Source organism: Manacus candei, unplaced genomic scaffold (genome assembly GCF_025592945.1).
Source record: "Manacus candei isolate 608988 ecotype Guabito, Panama unplaced genomic scaffold, ASM2559294v1 h1tg000082l, whole genome shotgun sequence".
In the NCBI taxonomy this organism is placed as follows: Eukaryota; Metazoa; Chordata; class Aves; order Passeriformes; family Pipridae; genus Manacus; species Manacus candei.
In genome coordinates this window covers 3,035,884-3,053,190 of record NW_026138130.1, presented here as the reverse complement: position 1 = coordinate 3,053,190, position 17,307 = coordinate 3,035,884, and the positions used below count along the sequence as shown (strand labels likewise).

Genomic DNA, 17,307 nt, shown 5'->3' with positions numbered 1-17,307 from the left:
CTCAGCATATATCCAGTCCTGTGCAGAATCAGGAATTATCAAATATCCAGGTAAGCTCCAGCTTTGGAACCCTTCTCTAAACTAATGCAATGAGTCATATAAACCACCGCAGGAAGGGTTAGTCCTAAACCTGCCTTTTACCAAAAATAAAAAAGTTAACTCCTTCCACTAACCATGGTTTGGCATTTTAAACTCCAGTTGCAAGATGAAAGGCTCATGGGAGAACTTGTGCAGCAAAAGTTCAACCATGAACCTGTCAGGCAAGTAGCAGCTTCTCTTCCTACCATACTAAGTTCTGCCCTGACATGCTGTCAGTGTGTCCTTTCCATCTCAGCCACTGCACTCGTGACCCCCAGCAGACCCCTCCTAGTACTACACACACCTAGAGAGAGTTGGGCTGCCCTCCTCATGGGAAATTCGTATCTTAACAGATTTTAAATGGGACCCAAACCAGATACTGGGTTCAGCACACTCTGAAGCACTCTCAGCAAGAGCTGGCAGTTTAGATCAGCAGAGGAAATAAGCCCCATCTCAGTATAAGGTATGAGGCCTTCATAGCTACTAATACCTAATGTAGCAAAAGGCTCTTCACACACCAGGACCTGCCTAACTCCAGTGGTCAAAGCCTTAATCTCAGAGATCAAATATACACTTAAAGTAGGTTTTGGTTTAAAATAAAAAAGTGGGATGATTTCTAACAGAAATGACAGCTCCTCATGAGCTCAGAGTAAAACAAGAACTGCTACCCCAGACATTTTAAATAAGGTCTCTGGCTCCTCACCATCTCAACAGCTTTGAATGCAAAGCTAAGGTGAATTCTCACAAAGCCTATTTGCATAGAATATTTCACACTGGGCTAAGTTATGGACATGCTTCAAATTCCCCAAACTTGTATGATTGTTCCTACAACACATGTAGTTGGACAGGAACATCTCAGTGCTGCTGTATAGCTGTGGGTAAGGAGGTCCCACAGACCCCTCAACACAGGTTTTGCACATTTATTGAAGGTTGTAGTCCCACCAGCTCTCCTGAGCCAGCAGTCAGACACGTGCTACTCGGGATACTTGAAAAGTAAAGAATTTTTTTACATTTAGCAACCTAAAGCACTACAAGAAAGAAACAGTCATAAAATTCAAAATCAGTATTGCTCAGCTAACTTCCTCTTCTGATTATTACAATGAGATTGGTGAGGCTTTGAACAAGCCAACCTGGCAGCAGGGTTGGAACTACGTGATTTTTAGGGTCCCTTCCAACTCAAACCATTCTATCAACCTCAGGTGCCATCTCTTCTTCCACCTCCCAGTACACTTTCTGAAGCTACTTGAATTCAGTTTACCAACCCTTTCACTAAATTATAGGAGTAACTTTGGTGTAATGCACAAATCTACTCCTGTGGGAGACTCAGTACAGCAACAAGTGATCACATGTGGTGCTCACTCTGCTTTTTACAGTAAGAAAATCATACAAGTGAACCCAAAAATTCTAGTTCCATCAAGTATTTGCCAGACCAAGCAGCATGGTCAGTACCAGTATCACAGTGACCTCAGGGACCCCAGGGGACAGAAAAGGATGCCCTTTGTATTAAATCAACCCCAGCCACGAAGACAGTGAGCCACAGGTCTGCCAGTGTCTCCCACACAGGGTGGGGACACAAGGCACACAAGCCCTCTGCACCTGAGCCTTTCAATTTACTGTCCTCTTACTGACACTGTTTCATCACCCATTGCTGTTGCTTTAGTCTTGACAGTCGATCAGCCAAAGCTAAACTGGTGGCACTTGCATCAGATCCTGCAAGTTTCTGGAAGGGAATGGCTGATGGCTTCTGGGCAGCTTCCTTGGTGCAGAGCTCCCAGACCTCTGGGGCTAGACCAGCCCAGCAAAAGCAGTCAGGAGACTTCCAGTTTCACCACAGTATAAAACACAGCAAGTTATGATGAGCTACATCAAAACATCCAGGCACGTACCATGACAGCAACTGCTCAATACAGAGGTTAGAACCCCAAATGACTAAAGGTCTTCCCCAACCACAAAGACTTCAAAGCCTTCCCATATCCGTCCCCTGCCTCTGAAAGAATGCAAATCACTCACCTAAATGAACCCAGCTGCTGGTATCCAATGGCTGAATAACAATTTATATTAATCTTCAAAGTCTGCTTGTGAAAACAAATTGTGGGAGGTGTTTAGTGTTCCTTCCCACTGAAGGAAAATGGAAGGTGAAGGTCCTGTGAACATCCAGGGAGATGATCAGCACTCCTGAAAAGCCAGCCTTCAGACAGTGTTCTGCTAATACAGAAATATCCCTAGGAGTGCACTTAATTTAGGCAGTCTTAGGAATAAGAAAAATGTATTTGCATCAAGATTTTATAACAAGTATATTTAGGAAGTATATTTCACAAAAATAAAAGGAGCTCTGCTGAATTACACAGAGGACTGGCAACAAGCAGGGCACTTCATTTGTTTTGAGTGAGAGATCAAAGCTACTGAATATCCAAGAGATGGGTCTGACTCATAAGAAATAGCCTCTCTGTCCTCTAAATTAAGATTTAAAAAGCAAGCTCATCTAACATTTCACAGGTTTTTCAGATGGGAACTTTTTTTATTAATGTTTCAAACCTTTTCTTTTGGAATAAAAACTCCCTACAGTTTTTCTCCTGTGTTTTGGGTTCACCTATAACCCATGGGTGTTCAGGTCCTGAGAGCAACACAGAAACCAAGACATTTGTGCAAAGCAAAAGTAGAAGCACTTATGAAACACCCCCCCAAAAATCTTTCTTCTTGACTTGTAACTACTTGAAGTCACAAAAGCATATATTTAACTAAAGCAGTTGCTTAATTTACAGTCAATGCTTCTCAGAAGAGAGGGGCCACATTCATTCCTCACCAACACAAGCTTTGGAGGCCACATCTCAAAAAAAGGAATAAAAATTTGATTTCACTCACTTTCATTATAAGCGCTGCACACACAAACATTTTCAGTTTTAATTAAAAAGCAACTCACTTATGTCCCAGTCTTTTTTATGCTAAAAAACCCTCATTTAAAACAATTTTTCTCCCCCCCTCTGCCTGTAGTCTTTTCTGGAGTGCAATAATCCTTTAATCTCACATGAGCTAGACTGTCCTTCAGTTCAGGCTGTGGATTATTTTACAGATTTATCAAGTCTTCTCCATTTCACTGTGTTGTTTTCTCCCAGCTTCAATGCAAGATTAGTTTGGGGAAGCATATAAAGCCATTTCCTGTGGGTGGATTATCGCAGCTATTTATGAATTTTTATGCTAACCTGGTTCTGAACTCTCCATTTGGAGAAGATATCTCCCTTCCCACATAAAACCAGCAGCTTTTGCCTCAGTGCCTGCTGCCCACCAGATCAACAGAGTTAACACAGCAGCTGGAGGTGTTTGAAGTGAGGACAAGAATATATAAACTCTTTGAAGATGATCATTGCAAATGCAAGTTTTCCACTGCAGCCAACATGGTTACTCACAGATGATCTTTTCAGAAGGGCACTTCAGCTCTAAGTGCAGAAAATGCATTGGAACCAAGTAAACCTTTAAGATCTGCTTCATTTTTTTTTTTCAGCCAAAACACACCGTTCTGTTCTAGGAAGTTATCCAAGAGAGAAAAATCACCTTGTTTTCCCCTTAAACTTTAATATTCACCACATCTCTTCATATAGGCACTGAGATACCGAGATCCATCCTTCACTAAAAAAATTAATTGATAAACAGCCTGCATTTTCCTACTTTTCGTGTCTCTGAAATGCCAGTAGAGGATTTTTAAACACTGAGACACTGACAAGATACTAAGCTGCAGGAAAGGGAGGAGCAAATCATCTGTATCATACATTTATTACTGTCATCTTCCTCATTCCTTTGCCAGATGTGAATTGCTTGCTTCCCTACAAAGGGGAAGCAGAGTATCTAAGCAATCCAAAAACAACTAACTTATGTCAAGGTCTCAACTTCACTCCTCTCTTTAAGGCAACAGAATTATTAAGCATGTACTACTCTTCTGAAAAAAGGCAGTAAAACATTAACTTTATTTGCATGTGAAGTATGGCCAAACACAAACCACTTTTAGGAGAAAATACAAAGACCCTGTCAGGTCACATTAAACCACTTTCTTACAAGTAAGATGCCCTGACAGGGTTTTGGGAAGGAGGAAGAGAAAAGGGCTTCATTGAATCAAAGACCAGTTGAAAGTTGCCAAAACCTTAAAGAATTAAATCCTAGCACAAAATCAACAATGTAAGAATGAAGCTTTGTAAATCTATTCACTATAGTGGTTATTGCTAGTTGTGATATACAACAGCCACCAGATTCTCTCGGTTCATCTCCCTCTGGTAAGAACTGAGGTGCCAAACTGATGGAGCAAGTCTGCTGTGTGTGGCACAACTCCTCTACAGCCTCAGTTATTGGTGACTGTTTGGAAGAGACCTTTTAATTGAATAAAAAAAAAATCCCACTGGATCCAAGTACTTAACACCTCATTTCATCTGGAAATCAGCAGAGGGAAGGTACTAATAATTGTGAGTGGCAGATGATGCATCTTCAAGTGTGCAGCAGAGAACAAAGCTGTGTGCTGGCAAGAGATGACAGCCTGATGTCTTACTATCACCCCTTTCAGCAGAAATTGAAAGTATTTTCTCTCCTTCCCACTCTTACATGATACCACGTTTAAGCCTTGAAATGACAACTACAGAAAAAAATATTAGGAAAATAAATTAGGCCTATATTTGCATAATTTCCCAAAGTAGTTTTTCACAACTTTAACCTTCCCCCACTGGTACATTATATCATGGTAACACAGTGTTGAAAACTATGACAAGAACAAAGACAATCCCTGCTCTTTGAGGAACCTCCTCCCTTAGTCCAGGAACAAGGATTTCTTCCGGGCTCATTTGCTTAAGCTTGTTTGGTGTTGGTTTGTTTTGCTGCTAAATATCAAAACCTTGGCATGAAAATGAAAAATTAGGAAGCCACTTCAACAGTGTGTCACGAACATCTACCTGTACAAATGCATTAAAATGGTGTTAATACAAAACACAACATACACAGATTAGAACCAATGAGAAATTAAGGACTTCAAAGATGGCAAAAAAGCTACAAAAAAGGTAAAAGGTTGCAGAATGCAGAGTTACTCGAGGCAGCTTTTTGGTTTTTTACTATTTCGGGGTATTTCCAATTTTATCCTAAACTTACTAATTTATTCCTCCCCCACTGATCTCAGTTTCTCTTTCTGCTAGGTTTAAACAACATTTGGAATTTTCTACGGTTACACAATATCTTCGACAGATATTTGCATTGCTTATATTTAGGTTAAATCCCACACGTACTGTTTACTGCAATATTTGCCTCCTCTAAACACCTATGAAGTTGAAAAGGAGCCATTACACATCCATCATCAGAAATGTGGATCTGATTTATGTAATGAAAGATAACAATCACATTCCAAACTTACTAGGGAGACGTAAAAACAGTAATAAAATATTTTGTGTATACACTGGGCTGCTTTTTACTCACAAGTATGAGGGCCCAGTGTCAGAGATTTCCCTCCCCTCCTCCAGTGTTCAGCCTTTTAAAGATCACAGGAAAAGTGCTTTCTTGCATTTCTGCCAAGTGAACTTAAATACCTTTTGGGTTTCATCCTACACTATTTTAGACTGCCTGTAGTCCTGGCATGTTTTTTAATCCCTAAATCAGCCTTCAATCCCCTGATGGGCCCTCTAACCCATCATCTTGCACTTTTTGACAAGTACTTTGACAAGTTAACTCTCTCAAGAGCAAAGAGTTATCTTTAACTAGTAATCAGTATGTTCAATACCAAGTGTTCAAGACCTGCTTGTTCTTTCTCAGAAATAACATTTAAACCCACAGACAAACCCTCCCACACAGATTTTTCCATCCTACCACCACGGTCTCAGCTACAGGAGATCACCAATGTTTACTATCCCATGCTTGTCACATACCTCAGAAACACACAATGAAATTCAGGGCCAGACAATAATCAGAAACAGTATTTCTTCACAGGAGCAATGAGCAGTTATTTAGTTAATAAAAAACCAGCTCTATCCCCAAATTCTTACTAAGTAAACACATGCTGTGATGATCACCATTGACGGCTGGTACTGTTCAAGCATCGCTCAGTGACTCCAAGAAAGAACTGTTTGTTAATGTTGGGATTAGTTGTTTGTAACTGTGGGTGAAAAGCATGTTCTAGCAACGAGGCACAGAAGGGCCCAGACTTGTTGATGGGAGGAGAATACTGCAGAAATTGGACTGTGTAGGTGAATGATGGGTGGGGGAAAAGGAGCAGGATCTGAACGGAGTTTACCTATAGACTGCAGTATAATGGGGGAGGGAGGAGAGACAGATTATTCACCAAAACAGAGTTGTTGTGCCAAGCACTCCTTTAGGCATCACCTTAGATAAACCCTGGCTAATAGCACAGTCTCTCAGAGTTGGCTCACACAGCACTCCAAGACACTGCAGCATAAAGGAACATAAAGGAAGAGTTCCAGCCTAAGCTGGAAGTCAATGTGAGGGAACTGATAGAGATAAGCTGAGAAACAGATGATGGAAGATTTATCAAAATACTACTAAAAAGCAGAGGTTTTGAACTAGTCACATTTTTATTCTATGAAACTCTTGCAAAACATTTCCAATTCTTCCAGTCAGAGGTACCTTTGTCATTCCAAAATTAAAGAGCAAACCATACCTGAGTCAGAACATCCAGCTGTCCCATAATATGCTCCAGGGTATTCGCAAGGCTGGCCTCCACCTCTTGCTGCTCGTGGTTCCTACCAGAATCCTGAGTTTTTGTTTTCTTATGATGAATACCACTGTCCATTTCTGACTGCTAGAAAAATAAACAGACATAATCTGCTATTGCGATGCAAACAACTGGAGAAGGATTTCTGTTTCATGGAGGGTAAACAGTAAAGGACAGTTTATGCTAGGACAGTCTGTGCTATTAAAAACAGGCAAAGGAGAAAAGGAATTGTTCTTGCCACAGCTGGAAAAGGAAAAGCTTCTGCTGACTTGTCTGCCTGTCCCAGGTGGAGGGCGGTTTTATTGTTTTCGGGGCATTTTTTTGTGTGTGCTTGTGTTTGTTTTCAAACCTTGATGAGGAAAGGTAAACCTTAGATAACAATTCTGAAGCAATCCTGCAAGCTTCAAGCTTCATGTGTGCAAAGAGCTCTGGCATGCTCATGTGGTCCACAGGCACAGACCACAGGTAAATGAAGACTTATTGGAGGCACATGGAAGCACTACATCCAAATTACAAGAATTAAGTAAGATACCCCGAGAAAAGTCCAATTATTTTCACTCCAATAGTAAAGTTAAAGCCTCTCTCCATGTTTGGTGCTTGCAAAGACACTCTACTCCAGTTAAGTTCAGCAGAAGCAAGATGTATCCGATATGCATTGGAACAGTTTTGATTTAGTAATTTTAATTTTGTTTATATCTTGAACTGGTTTTCCTTCTCAATGAGAATAAGAACAAGTTTACTTTGAAGTTTCAATTTCAACTGCTTTAGTTATGCAAGCTTGAATATTTCATTCAGAATAAATTAAGTTTGAAAAACACAAATAGATCTCTACTAAAGAACTTATTCTTCTTTCCTTTTCTTTCAAAATGGTACCTTTCTTCTACAACAAACACTATTTGCATTGTTTATCTGCATTACCACCAGAAGTAGTTCAGAGAAGTTTAACTAAAGGAGGCAGCCGACTGGTTAAGCAACTGCAGACTTCAGTTTCTCAATTTACACTAACAGACAAGATTTGAATCTAAAGCCAAGATCACAGCACTCGAAATGTAGTTCTCCATGGCCCGATGCCTGGTGCAGCTCCATCCCATGCACTTATTACTCACATGAAGTTCACAAATCAGCAAAGACAGCAAGGAATTCTGACAGATTGGAAGATGGTCTCTAAAAGTTCTCCCACAGGTACATTTCCAAAGCAAGAAATGAAGAGTTGCTTCCATCTCTCCTCTCACATGCAATACCAGGAATGCATTTCTCATCAGTGCTGTACTGATCTACCTGCTCACCTCTGTATTTGATACAGGTATGTGCAGGTGGGCAACTAAACTGCAACAAGACCTTAGACCAGCTCACATAACTTTAAACCCCAAACTGTTCAGTACATTATGAATATCTATACGCGTATACCTAAAAATTATAAATATATATTTTAAAAAATAAATATACATAAAACAGTTGTGCTGCTGGGAGCCACCGATTTAGGGCACAGAAAGGGTCCCAAGGCTGAGGTTCAGCCCAACATTCAAGCAAAATATGCAGAAAGCAGTGCAAAGAGTAGAAACGTGACTACCTAGGGAAGCTGGAGACTGGAGGGGGCAAGGAAGAGAAAAGGAAAAGAGGCCACAGCAGGAGTAGCTTTGCCAGGAGGATGCTTTGCTGCTGGTAAGGGCCGACTGCTCTTCCAGAGCCTGCAACCAAACCATCCTCAAACAGCCAAGCATCACAAGGCCAGTTTTGCATAAGGAGCAGGAAAGGAAGGGAAAGGTTTAATGGATACATCTAACAACTGCTCCTCAGGGATCCCTGTTGCTCCACCACAGGCTTGGGATGCAGCTGGGTATCAGGTGGTACCAGCCACACCGGCCTCTGCTAATTTGCTTCCTCCCACTTGCTTGAATAATTTGGATTATCTACAGGCCCTTGGCCAACACAGCCCACACTCCAGGTCACACTGAACAGCCTTGGCATGGGAGCCACACTCCAACCACTCCTGTGCTGCAGGTAGCCCAAGAGCCACATGTTGCTCACCTGTGCATGGATTCAATCAACTAAAATATGTTCTTGCAGAGATGAGATAAAGCCAGCCTTACAAACCTGCTACCTGCTGCTTATATTTAAAAGTAAAAACAAGCAAAAACCACAAACCCCTGCTTTTCAATGGGTAACTAGCATCAAAACCCATATTTTCTTGCTATTTTAAGGCTGACTAGCCTATTTTGATGATGTAACTTCAGGCCAGTCAATCATGGCACAGCAGAAATTTGAGTGAGCTAACACTGCATACAACCTGCACTTAAAAACCCCAAATGATGATGAGCTATCCACTTCAAAACCCATTAGAACAAGCTGACTCACAGAAGCAGAAAAATGACTGTACCGACAGATCTTCTCCCTCCATCTTTATAGCACATGTCAAACAGCTTTTCATAAAAAGCTTCTGGGTTGAACTCAAGAGTTGATATTCTCTTTGCTACACTCCACAGAGTTTAAGAGTCTGGCATATTTGCAAGGGCAGTGCTGCAGAGATGTTCCTACACTGATGTTTTAGGGGTCAGGTGGTCCCTCACCATGTCGAGTTGCAGCCAGGGGCAGAGCTGTCAGATGCCACATTGCTCAGCTCACAGGCTATGTGCCACAAAAAGCCAAGCAAGCCACCTCCAGCAAGGCCATGTGGGCTCCTGAAGGTACTCACAGGTGGCAGAACCCCCAAGAACAGAAGTGTATCTACTATTAAAACCAGAGGCATGAAAATATGGCTGTCCCATTTCAAATATCACTTCTTGAAAGGTTCCTTCCTGCCCATCATCATCATCATCATCATCATCATCCAGATAACCGTAGCTACAGCCTTCAGCACTGAGGTTCTGAGTCAGTGCATCTGTCTCAAACAGGGACACAGCCAGCCAGTAAATAAACTGTGTCAGTGTGTCACTGCAGTGACTTCCACAAGGGAGGCTTTCAAGTGACCAAGGGCTTTGAATATTCAGTTCTAGGAACAAGCACACCCTGCCTAACCCACCCCCCCCCCCTCGCCACAGCAGGTACAAAAGCCAAGTATCCAACACCCACACCTACAGAAGAACTTTGAGTCACTGCCCACAAACAGGCAGAGAAACTGAAGTGTTAAACTTCACAGTTTAACAAAAGAGGGGAAAGTTTGGAAACCTTCCTTTAACAGTCAGACTACAACTTGTACCTACTACTACCTAAAGTCACTCGAAAGAAGTGTGCACCCAGCTGAGGAAGAATCAAATTGCCCCCAGACAAAAACATTTTCAAATTTTGTAAAAGCAGATTAAATCAGCTCCTGTCCCTAAGAATGAAGAAGAAAACCCTTACAGATCAAACTACTGCCACCCTTCTCCTAATGGCAATGTGTATCATGTGCTGAGCCAGCCATCGGTGATTTAAATTCTAACAGATTTAGAAAAACATCGCAAAAATAGAGAATTGTGTCAGTCTCAGTACCAAGGAACATCATGACTACAGGGAGAGATGCCTGTGCTCTCATCTGACTCACCTGCAAGGTAAAGTGCCAGCTGAATGCTGGGGACAGGCACCAGAAACAATGACACTGCTGCAGAGGTTTAATTTATTTTAGTCAGAGTTCAAGTGTGCAATTCATTTGGCACAACCAAACAAATGTATTTGCCATTAAATATCTTATTACAACATCTGCATATTAAGCCCTGGGAGTAGAGCAAGGAGCAGCTGAACATTAAAGGAAGAATAGATGAGCAGTTTCTGAATACAATACAGCTCTCAGTGACAAAGGGAAAACAGAAGTGATTTATTTATAGCAACCACTTAAAGACAGCACAGTGCAACTACTTGGGGGAAGGGGAAAATTAATCAGCCTTCATTCCAGAGGTCTCTTACTGAGCCTCTTACAAAAATTGTTCAGGCTAAACAGCATTCTGGCCAGGAATTACAGTGCTGATGGGGGGGCAGGGGGAAAGTTTTAACTACACAACACATGTGCATCTGTAGTGAACCGGCTGAGACAACTAAAAAAATGCCATTTTGCTTTTTAAATTGTGATAGTTAGAAGATATATTGATACAATAACTTCCTCTCTGAATTTTACACCTACTAATAAAGTGTAGGATTCTTACAATTCAATCCAGAGGAAATACTTCTTTTCTCCTCATCTTTTTCCACTGGAAGGGAAGAATCAAGTGATGCAAGGGGGGTAGGTTCAGCTCTACCTTTAAGTCTCTTTAAATCAATTTTCACTTTGCTTTGAGGGTTTTGTCTTTGTGCTTTTTAAGGGAATATGATGTAGTCCAGACTTAATTTTCAAGTATTTAGAAAGACAGCATTCCCTTTAACCAACACATACATCCAATATATTCAATTCAATACAGACATTCAATGTATTAAAACTCAGTAAGTGCAATTAAATTCACTATCTTAGCTGAAAAAATTCTCCTAAAAGCAGAAAAATCCCAAAGGTGGTGTACACTGTTCATTTGGACCCCAATCCTACTAATCCAAAAGAAGACAGAAATACCATTAAAAGTCTTCTATTTCAAGGAGTCATTTTCACCACAGGTAAAGTGATATTTTAAATGTGTTCTCCAAGAGCAACAGTGACATCCAGTGGAAGCATTTTAGCTTCAAGGTAAGCTCCACAGGAAGGTCAGATGGAGTACACACACCCTGCTAGACTGGAGGGCTCATGAAAAGCTGAGAGGTACCTCAGTCCTCCCTGCTACCTACAAAATATCATGGACTGAACATCCCCTTCTCAAGGCAACACTGATATTTCTGGAGTGATCACATTCTTCAAGACATGCACATTACTCCACGTCTACTGCCCAAACCAGCAGGGGGTAACAACCAGAACTAGGATACAAGTTAAATTAGCTCTGTGAAACAATTTATAGGACCATTCACTTCTTATTTCAGGATTCAAGTTGTGATTACAAAGGGAACTGGGGAGGGAGAGAGGGAGAGAAAAAAAGAGATGTGAAAAGAACATCACTTCCCTTTTATTTTTGCTTCAGACAAAAGGAATGTTGGGTTTGATATGCCAGAGGCCAGAAATTATTTATACAGAACCCTCCTCCCTATTTGTGCTACTAAGAATACCAAGTCAAGCCACTAAAATTTGGCACCTCTACCATAACAGCCATGTTTTGCCATAAACCCATAAATACAAAGCTTCTGATAACCTCAAGAAGAACTAGAGGTAATAGGTACATCTCAAATCTCTTTAAATTCCAAGGCACTCTTGTGCCAATGGCTAAGTGATCCACTGGCAGAGGCAGCTGGATGAAGCAGGTTCGTGTATTTTAAGGGAAGCAGCATCACAGCATTGAGCTCTGCTGACCAAAATGCCCAGGGGAAACAGCTGATGGCAAGCTAAGGTACTCAAACATGCACAAAACCTGCTTGTCCATACAGAGAAGGTTGCACTTGGACCAAAACTTGCACTGCAGAAATACCAGCATCCTATCTGCACAAGTGATACTGTCGGGCAGCCTCCAGCCCTCACCCTGCTCCTGCCTGCCAGCAGGGGAAAGCTGTTCCCCTCCCATGTTTCAGTGACCTCGCTCTGTGGTTCGCTGTCAGTCCAGTTAACTTACCTCCACAGTCTGAGTGTGTCACCTTTAAATCAGGACAGACATTAGTACCACGGTTTTGGAGGTAACTTCAGGTAACAAGCATCTCTGCAGGCTGCTAAACACATCCCAGCTATGCTGTCCATGCTTCCCAGTCAGTTCACACTGAACGTCACTACATGTACCATGGCCCCAGCTGGCTGGGAGCCAGCCAAGAGCAGGCTCGTTGTTTTTCATGCTGTGATCTCTGTTTTATACAAAAAGTAGAAAGATTTCCAAGGAGAAGTAGCACTGGAAGGAACAGGAGCTGCAGTTCCTGATAAGCTCTGGCAGAGAGGATCACTACAACCCAAAAACTGTAAGGAACGTAACTCTTAACAAAGCTTGGGCTTCCAAATGATTAGTAATTAATGCAATACTACAGTAATTAACAGTCTTACTAAAAAAAAAAGTGATAACAGGAACTAATCTTCAATAGTCAGCTCCTTTCCAATTTGAGTTACATTTTAAATGGCTAAAAAGCCCTCTACAAACATTGAGGAAACACGGGAAAGTTTTGCATGTATTACATTTCCAAAAGCACAAATGGCATTGCTGTGATGAGTGAAAACAGGGAACGGTGATGGCAAACATGGCAAGCCCAGTGAAAGAGAGCATGGACAGGTAAAACTTGATGACTACCAACTGTTAAAAAAAAAAAGAAAAATAAAGTAGGTTTGTATTTCTCAAGAAGAAAAAGCTAAGGACAGCCTTCAACATTTTAGATTTGTATTTTCCCACTCTGCTTAGGCATTTTACCTCCCTTAACCAATTCCCCCCCCCTCAGTCCTAGTGTTTTCTTAGGAGATAAGAGGTCTTCCAGAACTCAATATGGAATAATTAAGCTTTGTTGTACAGGTGATCCTCAACTATCTATTCTAACATTGCTCCTGGAAAAATAACAGCACCAAAAATCTCAAATGAACAGTTTCGTGTGGAAACAAGGCACCAGAGGAACAAAAAGATAAATATGAAAACTATTCGTAAGAAATTTCACCGAGAATTGAACTACTGCTCCCCCATCCTGTTTTCTTGGGGAAAAGTTCCCAAGAAAAAGCAGCCAAACACCAAAATAAAGTGTTTATCCAGCTACAGGTTCTCTTATACCAAAAGCATCAGTCTCCAAGGCTAGAAGCAAAACACACAGTGATCTCCTGAAACAGGGGAAAACAGCTTTCAGTTGATTCCCTTAATCAGAATAATTTGCCTTTTTCCAGTGAAATAGGAATGAATATACTGTGTAACATACCTATCATGTGCATACCTACATTTGTTACTTATGTATAAAAATGCATGCTATGTACATATACACATGTAAGCACGTGCAGAGACATACTATAACACACCCATTTGTTATTACTCTTGTTTGAGTTTGGATTTTAGCAGAAAAGTCTGAGATCTTAGAAACTTTTCTGTACAGCTTGAGCTATCTTCATCCATCTCAAAGTTGACACAGAATAGCAGCCTAGAAAAAAAATATAAATCTTGCCTCTGTTTCTTCTCTTTGAATTATGACTCAAGCATTAAACCAAGTCACATACAGCAGCAACCTAAGTGGGAGAATTTACATTAATTAGCCTGAGATGCTGAACTTAAAAGGCAATTTTTATTCTGACCAATAATGACTTGTCAGGACTCGCCTTATTGTTCCAGAGTCTAAGAACAAATCTATTCACTGTAAGATGACAGAAATTAAAAGCTGATCCTCTTATTTCTGCAAGAAATCTTGTCAAACCAGAACACAAGGGAAAAGAGTTGTAGCAGCACAGCTGCTTCCCATCCACTACCAGGCAAAGCTGCTGCAGGTTCTTGCAGCCATTCAGAGCTCCTTGGAAAGCCAAGCTGAGGGTGCTTATGCCCTGCCTTTTCCTCTCTCATGTTCTTCATCAAGCCATCCTGTCACTACAGGCCCTTGTAAAAAACCCCTCTCCGGCTTTCTTATAGACCCTTTAGGTACTGGAAGGTTGCTCCAAGGTCTCCCCAGATCCTTCTCTTCTCCAGACTGAACAATCCCAAAGAAGAGGTGCTCCAGCCCTCTGATCCACCACTGTGGCCTCCTCTGGACTTGCTCCAACAGATCCACTGTCCTTCTTCCCCAGAGCTGGACGCAGCACTACAGGTGGGGTCTCACCTGAGCAGAGTAGAAGGGCAGAATCCCCTCCCTTGCCCTGCTCCTCACTCTGCTTTTCATGCAGCCCAGACATGTTTGGCTTTCTGGGCTGCAAGTGCACATGCCAGGCCATGTCAACCAGCATTCCTCTGCTCCTGTTTAATCTCTGTCTTCTTGCAAAACCATTACAAGGCCACGTCTTGCAACAGTAAGTGGGTTTCCTTCATTGAAAGGATGGGTAACCATCCACAACCACCCTGCTTGAGAGGACATGGGGAAAGCTCCTGAGCATCCTGTGATCAATCTTATCAAGAGCAGTGGAAACATCTTGAGCACACATTATACTGCTGTTCTGATAAGCAAATAATCTACCTACCTATTCCAGGAGGAAGACAACCATGCACCAGATTAAAGCTTCCTGGAGTGAGAATGCTCAGGAAAGTGAGGTGACAGCAGATCAGGAAAAATAGTAATTTGCAGACCACATGTATGCTGAAAGGTTGGAGCCATGCTGTTGAATACAGGATTCCTCCCTTACAATGCTTAAAAATAAATAAATAGAAAGGGGTGGAGGAGGTGCAAATGACAACACACATTCACATCCAATTGCAAAGAGCTGCAGCTCTATGGAATGAAACTGATTCCCAGGAGGGAATTTCACAGCAATTAAAAAAGAAAAAAAAAAGTACAAAAGGATTCATAAGTATTAACGGATGCCAAAATTAGACATAGTAACTAATTTGGAAGCCAAAAGGTCAAAAAAAAAAAGGCACATCTGGCCTGTGAGTAATTCAGGAGGAATTTGTTTACACAAGGACAGTGGCTGACAGAGTGAACTGCTGCAGTCAGCACGGAGACCACGGGCTGAGCACAGCAGGCACCCGAGGTCACCAAACAAATGGAACCAGCAGAGGAGAGAGGTGGAGTCAGCTCTGGACACTCAGTTATAGGACTCAGACAACTTTATAATCAGATCACGTTTTTTGGAATTAGTCCCCAACACTATTCAACAGGACTAAAATACTGTTGAAGAAATAAGTACAGTCCAATGCCCTGAGAAAGTTCTAAACCCAGCAGAGTAGAAAGAGGCCTAAATGTCTGTCTTAACTGAAAGACACATTTGAAGAGTCACAGGCTACTTACTTGTTTCAAAGTCCTTTCTGCTGAAGTGCTGCTCTTCCCAAGTTTCCCTTTGGGAAGGGCTGCTATGCTTACAAACCTGATATCTCCACAGTTGAGTGCCACTGAACTTCATAGCAGTTACAGATATTTAAAACATTTGTGCTCCTGAATTTCAGAAGAGCAGAAAGACTTCTTGGCAAGAGAGTGTCAAAGGACAGCTCTGCAACTCTGCCCATGTCTCCCACACAGCCCTACCAAAGGACTGCCTGTTTTTGAGTCTGCCTGCACATCCACTCATGTGAGCAGGTCTCAGAGTCCTATCAGGAGCTGTAAACTAAGCTACATAAGTTCTCTGGTTGCAGAATGTACAACTGCAGTGGAAGGAGAAACACTTCCCCATCACCTGTAAGCTTATGTTCTGCTGTACCAGGTACCTCTCTCCACAGGATACTGTTAGTTGAGATAACAGACCACCCACAATCCTTGCAGCCTGTACATTTCACTCCTTTTGGACATGTGAAGCCCCTACTCCTCCTGTTCAAGACAGCTTTGCTTCTGAGGTACTCCAACACAAACAAGCTTTAAGGTATTTTTCTTTAGAAAGCTATATGCAGAGGCTGAGGCCAAAGTCTCCTCATCAGCCTCCTCCTTTGCAAAATAATATTTTGCACAGAGTTACAACATGCCTCCACAAACAAACACAAGTTTGTATTTAAACTTGAGCAAAAAATCTCAACATCAATGAATATCTACTATTTTCCATAATATTGCATGGAAAAACTGTTTACCCACTTATACAATGTTTTTATTCGTAATTTTCAGAGTACAAGTTTAGATGAACACACAAGCACTTTCTAACTGTCCATGTGACATCAAACTTTCAGCATTTGCTCGTGACACTTGACCATACACAACCTTCCTGGAACTGGTCAACAATAGCAGCAAATCTGTGGTGTAATGAAATAAGTGTTCTTGCACACTCACATCAGCTGTAACTGCACATACAAAGCTTTCCGTGTATTTGTAAAAAAAAAAAAAAAAAAATCCACCACCAAACCCCCAAAATACAACACATTTTCTGCCCTCCCTGGAAAAAATAAATTGTATGATGAATGTTTTCAAAACATTTCAGAACAGTGAACACGTCCTTTGATCTGATCCTACACAACTCCTCATACAGACAGACCCGAATGCTCACAGTTACTGACCCCAGACAGCCATAAGGTCCCATATTTTTGAGAATACATGCAAAATCCACACCCCTCTCATTCTGGCTTTCCTCACCACTCAATATTGCAGCATTAAGTATGAATTTACTCTTACCCTTCAGATTCTAGATCAAAGCAAGCACGCTCACGGGATCAAGACACAGGATTGCAAGATGTGATTTCTTCCCATCAGCTTCACATCACACACATCAGGAGAGCTTGCCCTGAACCTTGGTTTTCAAGGTGATTATGCAATACTTAATAGCAACAATTGTTAGCTTATCATTTAAGAGTAAGCATTCATTGCAGAGGTACTACTTCTGATCTAACATTTACAGTCTCACACCTATGCTAACATGTTTATAATTCACTTCTGACAGCTTTAGTGTTCTATCACACTCTCATGTCTGTGCTTTTACACCACAGTTATGACTGCAAATCCTGCTCACTGTGACCTTCCCTTTCATTTGCATTATTCCTTGCATGGATCAG

At 41.5% G+C, this 17,307-nt stretch overlaps 1 protein-coding gene across 5 annotated transcripts in view; it reads right to left on the bottom strand.

Annotated features, from left to right (window-relative positions):
* POC1A (POC1 centriolar protein A) overlaps positions 1 to 17,307 on the bottom strand; it is a 74,398-nt gene that overhangs the window by 5,030 nt on the left and 52,061 nt on the right. For 3 of the 5 annotated variants that reach the window (XM_051811458.1, XM_051811461.1, XM_051811460.1), the window contains one exon: positions 6,716 to 6,856. In XM_051811458.1, coding sequence (XP_051667418.1) covers positions 6,716 to 6,856 — 141 coding nt within the window. The remainder of the gene's footprint in view (positions 1 to 6,715; positions 6,857 to 17,307) is intronic. The other 2 variants (XM_051811462.1, XM_051811459.1) reach the window with 1 other exon arrangement.